Source organism: Phragmites australis, chromosome 21 (assembly GCF_958298935.1).
Source record: "Phragmites australis chromosome 21, lpPhrAust1.1, whole genome shotgun sequence".
NCBI lineage: Eukaryota > Viridiplantae > Streptophyta > Magnoliopsida > Poales > Poaceae > Phragmites > Phragmites australis.
Genome location: NC_084941.1, coordinates 1,879,246 through 1,895,742, shown reverse-complemented (window position 1 = coordinate 1,895,742; position 16,497 = coordinate 1,879,246). Strand labels below are relative to the sequence as shown.

Sequence of the window (16,497 nt, the reverse complement as noted above, 5' to 3'; positions counted from 1 at the left end):
TCGAGTGCGCACTTCAAGATATCTAGGTTTAGATGGTGCACATATTTCAGATTATGTGATGTATAAGAGATGAAATTGAATTGCTAATAAGTATAATTTTATTTTATTTTATTTTCTCTGATGGCAGTACACTCGGATGAGCTACTGGAGCTTCATCCTTGAGCAGAAGCATCTTTTAGTGGGTGTTAAAAATTAAGGGCTGCTTGCCCTAAAAAAATTAAGGGCTGCTCTGACGGCCCAAAACCTGAGGTGGAATGGCCCAAGGCCCAATTGAGCGCACGTGCGCCAAACGAAGGCCCACTTTCCTGGGCTCCATGGTCTCTTCTCCGTCGCCGAATGGGTCCTACCTCGCCGAGGCCAGCGGCCTCTTCTCTGTCGCCGCCAACCGGCGCGCGCTCCGCCTCCCCTGCGCCGGCGCGCTCGTCGTTGCAGCGCGCGGGGAGGGGAGTTCGCGCGGATCTACGGCCCCGGGCGCACCTGGTACGATGAGTTTGGCGAGATGCTCCACCCCGAGGCCGAGGCGCGTGCCGAGGGGTCGAGGAGGCCGTGGCCGGCTGCCGCGTCCCAATTACCGGCGATCCCCTGGAATAAGCATGGCGCGGGTGCTCGTCCTGGCTCGCAGAGTTGGTGGTAAAGAAGAGGATTGGGTCGCAGATTACACAGGTTGCAGACCGGCTTATTCAGAATAACTTCACTGCAATGCTTGCAACATGCGACACTTTCGAATGAGGCTTCAGGTAGTGGCTTAACATTTGTGTTCAATATTTCAATCGCAACATGCCAGATTAGTTTTATTTGTTGGAAATATTGTTGTTGCTCAATTAACAAAATTCGATCAGGTATTTTTCATAATTCAAATGTGGGTTCTATTTTTTAGGAGTAAAAATCAAGGAACCAGGAAGAATACATACTCACAAGGCTACACACTTTTAAGGGAAGTCCCCCCCCCCCCCCCCCCCACAAAACTACATGTTCTTTGGTAAAACTCCACTTTTAACATATTCCTTGACCAACCAAGCCCACTTGTAAGAAAAACATGGTAATTTCTGTCATCAGGTGGACTGGTTGCATCAGTATGTCGTCTATTGGCCAACATGGCAAAGATGAGTAGAGGAGCCCAAAGCCTTTGGCCTTCCTGAGGGCCATGCCATCAGGATGACAAGGCATTACTTGGTCCACATGTCAGCTCCATCTTAGTTATTGTAAAGGGCAAAAAGTTACCATTTATTTCTTACAGATAGGGCTGGCTGGTCAGAGTCCGTTGGCTGTGTACTTTTGTGGAAAATTTTCTTAAATGTGTAATTTTGTGGTAGATTTGTCAAATTATGTGTAGCTTCATCTCATTTACTCTTTTCTTTAGCTACAAGGGTATGCCCACTATTTTCATTTATTGAAACCAAGAGAACAGTCGTACGAAAACATTTACAACAAAACCAAATGTGGGTACTATTACAATACAATTGTTACTCTGGAATACAGATGCATTTGAAAGTTTGTTTCTCACTACTCACCGCTTTGATCTACTTCAGAAATTAGCAGTCTTGTCCTTGTTCCTGATGGTAGATTGACTGATGCTATCCTGCTTACGTAGTTTGACACAACCGAAGACAAAGGTATGTGTGTACACAAATGTTCGGTAGATTTCTGATTATGCATGCATTTTGCAGCATCTTGATGCCAACTTATATATTGATGCAGCCATGCAGGTTGGAACAGCACTTTTTATGGTGCATGTTTCTGGAGCTTCAGTCATTTTTGTTGGTTTTGGTCAGTCTTACACTGACTCAAGAGGCCTACTGTCGAATCAATCAATAGTTAAAACCCTCTTGAAGTGAATATAAGTTGTTTCACTCCCTTCTGTGCTGCCTATAGGTCTCCGTATGCTATCTTTATAGCTACCATGGCCTCATAATCTTCCTTTTCCTTTCAGTGTCAGACTAACAAGTGGATTTGTAAAAACTGTGCAAGTACTTGTATTCTTTATTGGACGACCTTACTTGAAAGTACAAGTTTTCCTTGTTATTGTAAGTGTATATAATTATTCATTAAGTCTTATTTGCATTGCTTTGTTGCCTATTTCTGTGCCACATGTTATCAATAAATTGCTTCACTGCTTGTGAAAGGTCACCTTCCACAGCCAGTGGCGGACCCAGTGCCACAACGTTAGGTAGGCATCAGATTAGACTTTTCCTTTTTTCATTTTTCTTTAGATGAATCGTGGGCTAGACCACATACTGAATCAAAGTTGGACCAAATCCTAGGGTAGTCCCAGGCCCACCTAGACTACCCTCTGGTCCGTCACTGTGGCATGGTATTTGTGGCCTTTGTTCCATTATGGAGTTCTTTTGACCTGGAGGTTTGGGGTCCACTGGGTGCTCATAATTTTTTTAACATAGAAGTAAGTGATACTAAATTTGCTTTTAGATGTCCTATTTGATGTTTCAGTTTAGAAGCATTCATCTATCAATGTTGAGATTACTGAAAGTCTGAAACAACATAAGAAAACATCTCCTTAATTGTATAGTTAAAGCTGCTGACCAACTTCTATTGTACTTGGTGTTTGTGTTCAGGTGTGCAAACAGGTAGCTAAAGTTTGGTCTCTTGATATTTGTATCTAATGGTCCAGTAGCAGGTATGGCACATGGTACATGGATTATCTAACAATATATGTTTCAATCTTAATGTAATTGTGTGGTGTGGATTATTACTATAAGCTACACTACAAATTTTCATGTCAGTGCATTAGAGAACCTTATTTGTATGATGTGCTGCCCTGTTTTAAGATATATAAAGTTCCGAGGGGAATTTATTTGCGATTATTTGTTTAATTGGTGTTGTTCTTCTACAATTATAAACGAGGAGAGGATGTGCTTATTTGTTAAATTTATTTCATCTTTTGTAGTTCATATCTCATCTTTTTAGTTGGATCTTGTGGGTTTCATCTCTAGCCTACCCCAACTTGCTTGGGACAAAGGCTCTGTTGTTGTTGTTGTAGTAGTAGTAGTAGTAGTTCATATCTGCATGAGCTTTCAATACTTATTTACACACTTACAATCTTTTTCTATATGTTATCTTAAATTGAGCCATTTCCATTTCGTTACTTTCACATAATATACACATTTTGCTGGTTTTTGTTTGCTTGGTGCATTCATCTGAGGGAGTCAAAAGTAACAACCTTAGTCTAAAATCATTAGATCAGGAAATTATTTTTCTGGCTTGTTTGGTTTCAATGTTTCGTGACTAATCTGCAACTTGTTGGCATCCTATGCATCTTCCAGTGCTTGCTGAGTCCTGGCGTGCAGCTTCTATTTTATTAGATTGCGTGATTGATTGTTTCTTGTGTCGCAACATTTAGCTGCTAGTCTACTACTACAAGTCAAACATGATGGCTGTAACTACCATGTTTTTAATCTCCTATTGTCACTCTCTTTTTATACCTTTTTATTTTTTAAACTTTTGTCTCTAGGTTGGAATGTCCATGATCTGTTTCTGAAGGAAATTCAAGCCAACGTGCAGCAAACCATGGATGACCATTAGTCAGTCTAGACATAAGCCTCTTTCTGTGCAATTTGCTCATCAACCTGAACATTCCAGGTACATTATATCATGCTTTGGCCATCGTGGAAAGTCTGTATCAAAGGTTCTTTATAAATTACATTTCTTGGAAGAACCTTCTTCTGGGAGATAAAAGAGCATCTCCTTTCATCTTCCTTTTCTCTGATCAGATTCCTTACGGCAGACATGTGTTCGACATTGACGCATTAGCCAATTTCTAGAGATATATTCCTGCTTTATAGAAATTTCATACTAAATATTATCATAACGTCAATTCTTTTGTCAATTTAGTGGTAGGCAAGTGGCAAAAAGTATGTAGTATTAGAAACAAATTTTGCATGTTTGATGAAGACATGATATTCTTGTGAAAAGCATACTGCATGAGCGTTGCTGGCTCAGAAGTCTGTTAGCAAGGAAGGCTCTGAGAAGTGAGAGCAATATCTTTGATTTCCTTGTACACTAATGATTTTTCATGTTGGCTCCTTTTGCACATATCTTTTTGAAAGGATTTTTTTGCATATGTCAAGATAGTTTCTTCCCTTGAGATTGATCGGCAACAATATTCTTGTTTTGTAGCATGAATTTAGTAGCATTTAACGAAGGTTCTGCATGTCTTCCCTTAAAAAAGTTTTCTTAGGTATATTGAAGCTCAAGTTTGTATAGTCAAGTATTATGCAGAGCATACACCTACATTTTGTCGGTTGAGGGAAAAGGGGCCTAAAGTGCTCTCTACAATTTGGATTCTAATTTCGTAATGCAGCTATCGGTTGAACTGACCAAGGCAAGTGATTGATTCTTTTGGACATCTGTTGCTTAGTAGTGCATGCGATCTTACACTTCCATTGTTTCTTCTGAACAAACAATTCTGTCTGGTGGATTGGTAATGTTATTGCCAACTTCAGGGATGAAGCCAGGAATTAGACATGGGAGGGGCCAATTAGACATGAAGGGGGCCAATTAGACTAGGAATTAGACTGAACTGCAGTTAACACATGCTGATTAGCACTTCATTAGCTGGATGGCAACATCGTTGGGGGTGCCAGGCCCCCTCCAGCCATGCTGTGGCTTCGCCATTGACCAACTTGACCTAGGATTTCTGGGCATTTTTTTGGCGTATATTTTCTTGTGCATGACTTCATGTTGACTCAAATAGTTCCTGAAAATAACTTGTGTGGATGCAATTCTTCAGCACAAATTTAGAATCTGCTGTTGACCTAATAAGATCATCCATTGAACCATGTTGCCATTATTTATGCCATGCCATGACCATAACGTCAGATGAATGACATGTTGCTTGAAAGCATAATTCCATCACCTTCAAAGAACTGATTCGTGATATCTTGTGTAATACATTGAATACCCACAGTGACTTGATTTTCATTTAGGGAGCAGGGGATTGGCTAATTAAAAAAATGATGTGTCCTATTACTTCCCAATTATACTATTCTTAGAGAAAGGTCTCTAAAGTTGAACTTGGTTCTTTATTGCAAAAAATGGGCCAGCTTCTCCTTTTCACCCTGTTTGGCAGCTCAACTATTAAATTCGATTTTCTTGTGACTTAGTTAACTGCTTTCAGTAGTAGCATAGCTGTTATAGTCATGTCGAGAGAAGAGGATATGGTTGGAATTGCAAATATGCACCATTTACCACTATTTTTTTTATTCTTTTAGCACTTCATACAGATAAATGTCAAATGTTCGTTAAGGATTTCTTTTCTTTTTTTATACAGCTAATAGTAGCAAATGTCATTCATTGTTCAACCTGAGAGCTCCTGAAATAGCTGCTTACTGTAAGGACTTTAGCTGTTACCATAATGCTATAGTAGGGCATGGAAAAGATTGCTTAGAAAAATAGGTAGATGCATGCATCATCCTGTTCATCCTTTCCTTCTTCCTCTTTTTTATATGAAAAGTAGATAAAAAAAAACTACTCCATTGTTCTTTCCTGGTTACCTCCTTCACTACTTTTCCTTCTCTGCAAGCTCAACTCATAGGCGTTGCACGTACGGATAATGCTAGGCTATTACTCCTAGCTGTAGTGAGGGCTTCACAGCCCTACACTATCTTTTCCTCATCAGAAACACTATCTTAGAGAAAAGAGGATACAAAAGCTGGCCGATGCATTGAGTGACCCCATGCATCAACCTTGTAGTTGGCACCGAATCCCACTATCCGAGGCAGCTTCACCATGACACATCCATCTGTTTGCTTCATCTCCCATCCCCACCCGGCCACCCCACCTCCCTTTTCTTTTCCTTTTGGTTTGGCTCTTAAAAGTTGCGTATCTTTGGCTCTTTCCAAGGGAGGGAGGGAGGGTACGTCGATTAGAGCCTCCCCCAGAATCACAATGTGCTACTTCTACTCACTGGTCACCACTGGTTGCATTTCCTGTTTGGTCTCCAAAATGAAATCTGAACCAGTATGAACGAGATCTGGAGGCCTTTCTTCCTGTCTAGTGGCTTCTGATTCCCTGCCTCTGAAACTTCAAATCCTGCTTACCATTAATAATCTGCTCCCTGTTGTCATTGATTCGTGGCGCTTTAACGGGTTGGCAGTGTGAAATGGAGCTCGGACTAAACGGGTTCAAGATGTTAGATGGGGGAATAAAGCGCATGCTTGTCCATGGCGCCTTGCTCACTTATAGCATGTTTTTTTATTGCCAGCAATTTGGATGGCTGAGGAATTATTCACTGACTCCCTCGTTCGAAAATCTAAATGGTACACCTATGGCACTAAGGTACGTTTGAGGAAAGATGCAGAATTTCTGAAACTGGATCTTGGCCTTATTTGCTCACTTTGAAGTTTGAATGAACCATTTCTCTCAACTGTAAGTCTGTAACTGCTTACATCCCTGTAACTACTGACTACCTTGCAGGCTACTTGTCACACTGATGAGTGATGAGAGGATGCAGTGCCAAGAGCCAGAGGAACGAGCTCGACTCATCGACTGGTCCCTGGTGTGCCGTCTGCAGTCGTTGCACGGAATGGCAGTTTGGCCTGGACTGGGAGCATGGTCGAGACGGACGGTTTCTCCAGAGCTTGGACGCACGCTGCCGGCCTCGCCGTCCCGTGTGTCACGGGTACTTGTGCAGCACCAGCGGATCAACGTCGCCGGCCCACCCGTCAGCCACACGGCGGAGCCTGGGCCTGGGCCTGGACACCGTGATGTTAACCTGATCTGTTCCTGCAGCTCAGCGTGCTTTCTGCTTTGGTAAAAGCGACACGTCCATACCAGTGGCCGCCGCTGGGCTGCTGCGCTTGATGTGCCTGTCCTGAGTACATCGCAAGTCCAGTCTCAGTTCAGTAATTCCTCCCCACTGCATCGTGCTTCGTGTAGGGATGCCAATTGGTATAACGGTTACGAGTAGTGATCGCTCATACTCGTACCCACTAGTTCTAGTTTGTCTATGGATACATTTGCGAATATTCGTGGGCGAAGAGTAGGCAACAAACTTATCGTGTATGGGCATACCTCTGGCTAATGGAGGGCTGGAAGTTGGGGGTGGCGGTGGATAGATTTAAGTCTCTAAGAAGGGGATCGGGGAGAACTGAGAATGGGATTAGGGATTGGAATTAGGGGTGGCGGCAAGGTGCTGGATTAGACGAGTGATCGGATGACATAATGTACATGTATGTTTACCTATTTTCATGTTTGTATATCAGTCGGACAGTATTTTTCGCACATAAATATGTTTGTAGTACTAAATTTGGATCATATCTGATCCTATTAGAGTATTTAACTCTGAGTAAACGTCATCCCTATGCCCGTCGCTAACGGTTGTGCTCGCACGTGCTCCGTTCATCCACGGCTGACTGGCTTTCCCTTGTTGCTGTAGCGTGCTGGTCGGTGAGACGGGGAAATGCCGGAACGGCGTGGCTAAAACCGGCAGCTCGAGCACGCTCGTCGTGCCTCCATTACCGGATGGAAACATTTGGCCTCTGCTACGTGGGAACGTGCACGGTGCATGTGAGGTTTGGTTGGCCTGACGAGGAGAGGAAGAGGAGGCTAACAGTAACAGGGTGAGGAGAGGAAGAGGAAGCAACACGCCATGGGCCAATGATGCAAGCCACATGCGTTCTTGCATGGCTGTTGCTACGCAGCTCGACATGTTAGGAGGAGACCACACATGGGAGTCGGGTGTGGCGTGCCCTCGATCGAGAGCTCACATTTGTTTAAAGTTTCGAGGCTGCTTCTGCTCCCTTTCCGTTTGGAACGCGGGAGTTTTTTTTTTTAATCCGTGCTTGATATGAAGTTTCCTATGAAATTTCTGTGGCCTTCGTCTGGTGACACTTGCGAATAAAATGGCAGCGAAAAATTTGTTTAAGCTCATTCACATTTTAATTGATGTAAAATAAAAGAACAAAGGAAAATCAAACCAGATCTAGCCGTGACAAATGAGAGCTCTGGAGTTTCGAGGCTGGCTCTGCCCTGTTTTGAATATGAGAATTATTTTAATCCGTGCTTGATATGAAGTTTCCTATGAAATTTCTGCGGCCTTTGTCTGGTAATATTTTAATTGATGTATTAAAAAAACAGACGAAAATCAAACCAGATCTAGCCATGGCAAACGCCAAATGTTGGAGCATATGCCTGAGTTGATGCAGGCGATGCTTGAATAAAAAGAAATTCTACTGTATATCATCTGTAGCTAATATGTTTTTTTTATGTATATAATTTTGATGATTAATAACAATATAGTTAATGAGATTAAGTATATATTTTAGTAAGTCCCATAAATATAATATACGAAGAAGCCATCAAAGCGGAACTTAAGAAAATTTGAATTAGACGAGTTCAGAAAAGATTATACTCACTGGATGGTCTAATGCTCAGTAAAGTATACATGCTGGAGTATTTTTGGCTCGAAAGAGAAAATTAAAGAACACACCGGATAATTCGACGTTGAAGTGATAAACACGTCGAAGCATTTTTTAGGAGATGTTGCAACAGCTTGTCTAATGTTATTGTATACACCGGATGGTCCGGTGATCAGAGAGTCTACATGCCGAACAATAGTAGCTTAGTTGGCTTAAGTATACACACCAGATAGTCCGGTGATGGAGTTTAAAGTTACACCAGAACATCCGATGTTTAAAATGAGTTTGAGTGCGGTTCTAACGGCTAGTTAACAGCTAGTTTTTGCTGCTATACACATTGAATGGTCCAGTATTTATACTGCTATTGATACCGAATCATCTAGTGTTTACAATCTTTTTTTTTTAACTGTTAGAGCAATGGCTGGTTTGAGGGTTTGAGGTTATAAATACCCTCCAGTTAGTTATTTGAGTGTGCTGAGTACACGGAAGCTCATGAATATTTGAGAAGACATTCAAGCTATCAAAGTACAAAAAGTGATTATTAAAGACAATTAAGCACAATAGTAAGGGGTGATTAGTGCTAATAGGTTTAGAGAGAGTTGTTGCTACCTAGAAGAGAGGATCAATGAGTGATCATACATTGTAACAAGTGATGCGCTGACAGCTTAGAGTTTTAGTGACTTGCCGGTACCGTGAGCCTTGGTGGTTCATGCTTGTGGACCCTTCGATTTTATGTGGAGCAGTGATATGACTCTTGTATGTGGACGTGGAGATCCTTACCTTGGTGACTCAAGCTCTAAAGCGAAGACGGTGACAAGTGACCGAAAGAGAGGCTTGTGGTGAGGCTTTGCCTTTGTGACTTGATAGCTCAACCTACTTGAGGTCTAGGTGGCTCAAGGGTCGTGACCGGGTGCTGTTCGAGAATAATAACATAGGTGGTTGCTTCAACGTGGACTAGGAGTAGCATTTATACCATCAATATCATAGGATAAAAATTCATTATGCCAAGTTTACTCTCTTTACCATCTTTATGTTTCTGCATTTATATACTTGTAATCTATCTTTGCATGTTTTAACTTCCTAGAGTAATTTGCTAGGATTAGCTATAGGTTATGAATCCTTTTGATCGGTAGAATAGGCACACTAGATAAATCTAAAGCATATTTAGATAGAAATTGATATAGCTTTATCTTGTAAAGTTTTTCGAGTCGATTAGTTTTATATGTCCTAATTCAACTCACTCTTAGAACGTTATCGATTCCTACACTATCGAATAGCAATTGGTTCTAAGATTTTTCATCGACTAACTCCAGTTTACTTCTATGTTATTGAATAGCAAGTTTTCTTTCTCATATGACATCATCACCGTTAGTCTGCTGTTTCTCTCTATTAGACGAGATAAAAAGACTATTATACCCTTTTCACTTATGCCATTAGCTGCAGCCATTTTAGCATTAAATAGGATTATACCTCAGTGATATGTATAGAAAACAACGAAGTAATCACATTCAGAGTTTCCATTTGCACCTTTGCAAAATAACACAAAATAAAATCACACGAATCAGACAACTAGTCTTCTTCTTCTTTTTTTTTTCTTTAGTCCCCACAGATGAACTATCTAGTGATACCGTTATAAGTTTTCTCTCTCACCTGCCAAGGGTGGTGTGGCAGCCTCAACAATAGCCATGGAGGCACCATCTTGTTGAGTTGAAGTAGCAGCAGCAACACCGATAGCTTGAGTTAAAGTACAAATCTCCTTTTTATTTATCCTGCAAATTCATGAAACAGTGAATCCACATCCACCGCCTAACCGAAATCCGCATCTATAGCGTAGGGAGCGGCTCGAGGAGGGCCGCATTCTCAGTGGCTTCGAGCTCCCACTTCATCCCAATGGCGTTGTGGACGTCGGGCGATTGCACGAGGATTTGTTAATCTAGGGTTTATGGGTTCGAGAGGCCATAGTGATGAGTTTTGTAGGAACGAAGCGAACATGAGTTGTCCAGCTTGAATCGACTTTTCTTTCTCTGTTGTACGTGTAGTCAAGCGCAATCTTAAAAAATTTCAAAATTGATAGCATCTAACAGTAGGAATGACATATGAGAAAGAAAACTTACTATTTAATAGCATATAAGAAATTAGAGCTATCTGATGATAATCTTAGAATCAGTTATTATTCAATGGCATATAATACAATCTCTCGAGTAAACTACATGCCCCGGGGAGATGAGATCAGGGCCGTCCACCTGTTTGTGCAAGGCGGTACAAGGGGCTGGAGAGAGGGACCCACATGCCATCTGGTGGCGCCTCCCCGCCCACGGATTGGACCATCGGATCGACAGGTCCTCACCTCACCTCACCGCTCGATGCTGGCAGCGTGGCGTGGGTGGGGCCCGGGCCCGTGGCTGTGTGTGGTCAACAGGTTCACTTCACTGCATGGAAGCAGAGCAGGCAAACAGAACAGGCCTGAGCTGAGCTGAGCTGAGCTGCTGAGCAGTGACTGTGAGCTGTGAAGGACAGACAACACTGGCATTAAATATGCATCTAAATTTCTCCATGGCCCACATGTTCCGGTTCCATACTCTCTTGGTTGGGTCCTGCAAGGGCCGGTGAGATCTTTCTGTCTGCACTAGAGCACGTACAGGGTGCTCAGATGAGACGCACATATGTTTAAGCGAAAGTAAAGTGTTTACTTAAATACCATTATTTATATTAATTCTATTTAAAAATCTATAATCTTTATTGTATTGAAAATTTTATTTTTTATATAGGTATTTAGCATTCTCTTTGCTTAAGATAATCCATAAGCATCTAATATTATTCATGCCCTTGCAATATGTTGTTCTCCATGCGGCTGTTTCGAACCCCGGAAGCTAAAGGCCAGAAACTTTCCATGAAACAGCGCAATTCTCTCAGGAACTATTCGTTTCAGTGTAACTACGAAAGCAGACAGTATTTGGATGCTTTGTTAGAATCCTAACCAGTTGGAAGTATAAGATTTTAGGAGCAACATCTCCTTGAACCTACAATTTGCTTGCGCTTATACTCTTCAAATCATGAGGTCCACTTTCTCTGCTCAATTCAATATTCCTGCAGACCACAATAGTAGAGAGTAGAGAGGGGGGCCATGTTTTATTCCTCGTCGTTAGCGGAGACACGACGTGGACGAATTCGGTACTCGAATTAGCACCCAGCGTTACGCTGCCGATGGTAAGAGAGATGCTTGCCGCCATTTCGGTAAAGCACGGGCGCTTTACACCATGATTGCCGTCTTTGCATCTCCCTCCGGCACAACGATGGAGAGAACAGGCAGGGATTCGGTTCATGTTGCAGCGAGGAATTCCATCATGACAAAAAACAATGCAATGCTGTGGGTGCCGCTCCATCGACAGATGTCCTTCAATGAGCAACATTATCATGGATTATCAGTTCAACAAAAAATATTCTTGCAGGGTTTCTTTCTCTTTCTTTCTTTCTTTGCAGGAACAGGTTGAGAGCTAGCTTAGTTTGGTTAAGCTGTCAAGTGTCCATTTTGAGCATGACACGGCCTGTGGTCCGGTACATACACAATGGCTAGAGGAAGAGGAAGGTGCCCATGAGCCCCTGACCATAGTAATTGCTGCGGACAAAAGTAACCATGCCATATTGCCATGGAACCATAGCTTCTGCATATACTGTGCTAGTGTGATCCAGCTCAGTAACAATACTAGCCAACACAAGAATAATGATACTTAAGCATTTTTACTGGAGCATGATCAGTAAACCTAGTGATCCTAGATAGTACAGGCAGTGACTGAGACTGAGACAGGCAGGTTCACTGAGACTCAGACAGAACCTTGCTGAAGCCATCGCCAGCTTGCTTAACCAGCTAAGCAACCGAAGTCTATCTTAGCTCTCGCCGCCACTTCAGCTGAAGCTAAAGCTGAGTGCAAATCAGAATCCCACTCAGGAACAAAATTGCCTGCCGCCTTTATGCTTGCTTCCGGCGGTCGCCCATGCACGGCCGCTTTATTCCCGATCGTTGTTTCTGTTTCGCCATTGCTGAGTCGGAGATTGTTCTCCATCGTCCAATTGCCAGGGGATTCTCGCAGCTCGCCATTCTCGTGCAGAGCCTCCTTTTCCAGGTATCTGCGCCCGTGAAGAAGAAAGCACCAATGTGTCAGTAATTCAGTGTCCAAGAATCTCATCATCAAGGGCTGAATCGAAGTTTTTAGCTAGTTTGGAGTGAAACAATGCAATTCCTGTTTGAAAAGGAATGGAATAGAATTGCAGATGCATACAGTGGACAGCAACAAACATTTCAAACGCCATAACCATTGATTTCACAGCAATAGAGTAGCAATACGGGTGGTAGAATGCACTGGTTAACTGCACCACAATTACCTTTACAACCTACTAAACGCAATCCACTCTGCTAATCAACCGAGCAGAGCGACCGGCTGCAAGCCAGGCGACAGATAACGTACTCCGATTTAGGACACTAATGAGCAGGTGATCAGATCGGATCAGACCATTACAACGACGACAGGGAAAATATTTTTTGCTTGTAGTAGGATCATTAGTCCTAGCTAAACCGGGCTGGTGGTAGATTCACGTTCGGCGGGACGGCGACGCCGTGGCGGTGGTCAGCACCGCCATGCCGACACGGAGACGAGCTCGCCGCGCTGCCAGTAGAGGCAGAGCGCGCCGCCGCGCTTCTCGACGCGGAACCCCATCAGGCGCACCTTCTTGATGAGCGACTCGGCCTGCGACTCGGCGAAGGTGCTGGCCTGCACCGGCACGAACCCGGCCGACGCGAACACGGCCCGCCACGGCAGCGGCTTGTCCATGCCCGCGCGGTGACGCCCGAGCACGCGCTGCTCGACGCCTGGCTGGACCAGGAACCGCCCGATCTTGGCGACCGTGTCGGCGTCCGCGCCCACGGCGTCGATGGAGTCGAGAAGGGACACGCAGGACTGGAACGCCTGGAACAGGTGCGCAGCGAAGGGCAGCTCCGTGCGCTCGCAGCCGTGGTCGACGGAGACGACCACCTTTGCGCCGAGCCGCTTGACGAGGCGGAGGATGGCTGGCATTGCGGCCACGTGGGCCGAGCCGACGGGAAGATGGACGGCGACGGCGTCGCCACTGGCAATGGCAACCAGCTCCGCGGGGTCTAGGGTGTCGATGTTGAAGACCGCGAACTGAAAAAAGACGCCGAGCTCGTCGGCGAAGCCGGAAAGGTTCTCGTGGATGAGCTGCAGCTCGAGCGGGTAGTGCGACGCTGGCGACACCAATGCGGTGACCTTGAGCGCCGTCGCGGGGCGGCGCTGCGCGAGCTCTTGCATCAGCGAGGCCCACTGCTCGCCCATGCCGATGTCGAAGTCGAGGACGTGGATGCAGCCGGCGCCACCGAGCTCGTCGATCACCGCCTGCACGCAGGTGAGGTGCGCGAACTGGAGCACAGGGGAGACCTCGGAGAAGGCCTTGTACGCGCCGAGCTTGAGGACCACGTCGTAAGGCGTGGACGCCGGCGGCGCGGGGGCCTCGCCGGTTGGGGATAGCGCAAGGCGCAAAGCCTCCTTGAAGTAGAAGACTGAGCGGAGCTGTGGCGTCCCGGCCGTGGGAGCGGCGGGGAGCCGATAATTGAGCCGCGCCAATATCTCGCGGGCGCCGAAGGCGTCGCCGGCCTCGGCAAGCTTGGCCGCCTGGGCGAGCTGGTCCACCGCAGTGGCCGCCTCGTCGTGAGCTGCCTCCGGCTTGGGCTTCAGGGCGGACACGAATCCGCACGCCGCAGCCACGGGGCCAGGGAAAGAAGACAGCTTTGGCGCCGGCGCGCCGGCCATCGGATGGTGCTGCTTCGACAGCGGCGGCGCCGCGTCGAAGGACGGGTGCGAGCCGAAGAACGCCGCGTGTGGCTGGGGATGGTGCTGATGATGATGGAACTGGAAGTTTGGCGCGTGGCCGAAAGGCGCCGGTTTTGTGTCCTCCATGGCCGGCGCGAACGACAGATTGGGCCCGAACGCTGGAAACATCATGGAGGGGGCGTGGTCGAGCTCAAGGACCGGCGGGTCCATGACGCCCCCCATGGCCGCGGACGCGTCCTCGCTGCCAATGATCCACCGGAGGAAGGTGTGATCGGGGGCGAGCCCTGGCGGCGCCGCGGCGTCGGACAGAACGGCTCCAGCAGTGTCCCAAGCTTCGCCGGCGCCAAGGCCTATGTCAAGCGGCGTGAGCTGCCACTCCTCCTTCCCCACCCCCGCGGCCTCCTCCCCGGCCGCTCCCCCCGGCCATGCCGCCGCCACCGGCGGCGGGGAGACGTTCTTGGCGTTAGCACCGGCGAGGGCCGCCACGCCGGCGGTCGCGGCACCCAGGGGCGACGACAGCGTGGAAGTCGAGGTGGGCGGGCTCGGGCTGGGGCTGTGCCGGTGGTCGAGCACCGAGGTGGGCTCCCACAGGCCGCCGGTACCGGAGACCTTGCCGGCGGTGAGCCCCTGTTGTTGTTGCAGTAGCAGCAATGTCCCCGCGTCCCCCTGTCGTGCGCTACCAGCAAAGGGCATTCCTCTCATCTAATCCAACACCTCATAACAGCAACCAAACCATGAAACCAAGAATGGCGACGGCACTGCTCCTCGCCTCTTCGTCTTCCTCCTCCTCCCGACACGTCTTGCCTATGCTATGCCTCGTTGCTTCTGCTCTCGCTTCAGACAGAACTTCGGTGTGGAGTCCAAGGACTGATTAGTACGCTCTCGTACTACCAACCACCTCTCTCTCTCTCTACCTCCTCCTGTCGAGGTGATCTCTCTCTTCTGCAGTTGAGCGTTTGTGAGGGGTGACGAGGTATGTGTGGGGGAGGGGAGAGCATTTTATTCTCCTGGCAGCGTCTTGGTCTCGAAATGATAGCGTGCAACATGAAAAAGGCAATAAAGTGGGGTGGAAAATAATCTTACGAGACTTGCTCTTGTGAATTTAGAATCTAAACCTAATTCATATTATGACTAGTGATAAAAATTATTATAAAATTTGTAATAAAAATAAATAAAATAATATATGATAAAATAAGAAAGAAAATAAATTGTCATATATCATGTTATGAATTATATCTAAACACAAAATTTATGAGACAAGTCCGTAGGATTATTTTCCAGTGAGGTGGCCTTCACGCTGAGGACATGCCTTCCTCCTCTCCTGCTGTCCTACCAGCCAGCCTCCTGCGCCTCTCTCTATCATTTTTTTTCTCTTTCTCTCTCTCTCTGAACCACTCTCTAATTCTCTCTCCTCTCCATACAGTAGGAATAGATTTTCATTTGAATAAATAAAGTGGCTCAAAGGAAGGGATGCTTTACACTGTAGCTCTCGTTTCGGTGGCAACAGCAAAAGGCTGTGCAAACTTCCTGATGGTGCGGGGAATAGAGATATTTCTGCAGACATAATACTGTTTGTTGGAGCTGTACAGTAATAGCGTTGCATGTGCACTGGTTGCTATGTTGTGCCAGGAACTTGTGTCGCTACCCTGACTAGCTCGCCACTGCTCCATTTTCTGCATTCTGCTGTGATATCAAAATTTCTTTCACTTTATTCCTGTAAATGATCTTATTCACTGTAAAACACCTTTCTTTTTCAGGAACGTAGCATTTCACAAGGGTTTTATGGTAAAGTTCGATCCGCATAGAAGAAATCAAGAATAATTCGCTCGTTTCAAAGAGGTATTTTCAGCTATGCCAATTATTCTTACGAGTCAGTCAGTGAGCTCTTTCAGACTTGTCATCAATGTTTGTTCCTTTGCCTTGCCAAATTTCAGCATGCAGTGTGCAGTGCATGGCTCTACTGGTGAAATGCAACATCGGCGATGTTCCATCATATCAGTGCTGTGCATCATGGCTAGCTGAGCTGCAGCTCCCTCCCTGTGCTGTCTTTCTTCGGAAGTTCAGCGTGCAGTCGCTGCACTGCAGCTCGGTATGTTCAAGGCTCCAACAAGTCCAAAGGTGAATTGATGAATGTGAATAATCAAGACCCAAAAAGGATGGAGCAAAGTGGTCGAAAGCTCTGAAGGGCGGTCGCTCCAAAATGCATCATCATTGCCACTCTCATTGTAACCTTTTGACACAACACCAGTGAAAGTAGAACGAAGATCCTGCAGTGCTGTTTCAAC

At 45.8% G+C, this 16,497-nt stretch overlaps 2 protein-coding genes across 21 annotated transcripts; one reads left to right on the top strand and one right to left on the bottom strand.

Annotated features, from left to right (window-relative positions):
• The first annotated feature begins 253 nt into the window (after positions 1-253).
• On the top strand, positions 254-7,242 carry LOC133903564 (uncharacterized). Of its 20 annotated transcripts, none has more exons than XR_009907301.1 (8): positions 986-1,613; positions 1,699-1,767; positions 1,931-2,024; positions 2,124-2,167; positions 2,571-2,632; positions 3,467-3,594; positions 6,218-6,291; positions 6,430-7,242. XR_009907301.1 is itself a non-coding variant. In XM_062344982.1 (2 exons), the coding sequence occupies exons 1-2, from the start codon at positions 6,116-6,118 to the stop codon at positions 6,767-6,769; spliced, it is 516 nt and encodes a 171-aa protein (XP_062200966.1). In that variant the 5' UTR covers positions 4,343-6,115; the 3' UTR covers positions 6,770-7,242. The 20 variants fall into 20 exon arrangements, 1 of the variants encoding a protein (XP_062200966.1); XR_009907299.1 differs by having other exon boundaries at positions 1,699-1,814; XR_009907303.1 differs by lacking the exon at positions 2,124-2,167 and adding an exon at positions 280-737 and having other exon boundaries at positions 1,530-1,613; positions 1,707-2,024.
• A 5,425-nt stretch (positions 7,243-12,667) lies between these two features.
• LOC133903851 (scarecrow-like protein 6) lies at positions 12,668-15,228 on the bottom strand. The gene has a single exon (XM_062345319.1). It carries the CDS (start codon positions 14,912-14,914, stop codon positions 12,995-12,997), a length of 1,920 nt encoding a protein of 639 aa, XP_062201303.1. The 5' UTR covers positions 14,915-15,228; the 3' UTR covers positions 12,668-12,994.
• Positions 15,229-16,497: the final 1,269 nt, after the last annotated feature.

What these genes read in the sequence shown, in the direction of transcription:
- LOC133903564 (XM_062344982.1), top strand. Translation starts at nt 6,116, where the DNA reads ATGGAGCTCGGACTAAACGGGTTCAAGATGTTAGATGGGGGAATAAAG. An exon ending in GGTACACCTATGGCACTAAG is followed by an intron (nt 6,292 to 6,429) that starts GTACGTTTGAGG and finishes ACTACCTTGCAG; the next exon opens with GCTACTTGTCACACTGATGA.
- LOC133903851 (XM_062345319.1), bottom strand. Translation starts at nt 14,914, where the DNA reads ATGAGAGGAATGCCCTTTGCTGGTAGCGCACGACAGGGGGACGCGGGG.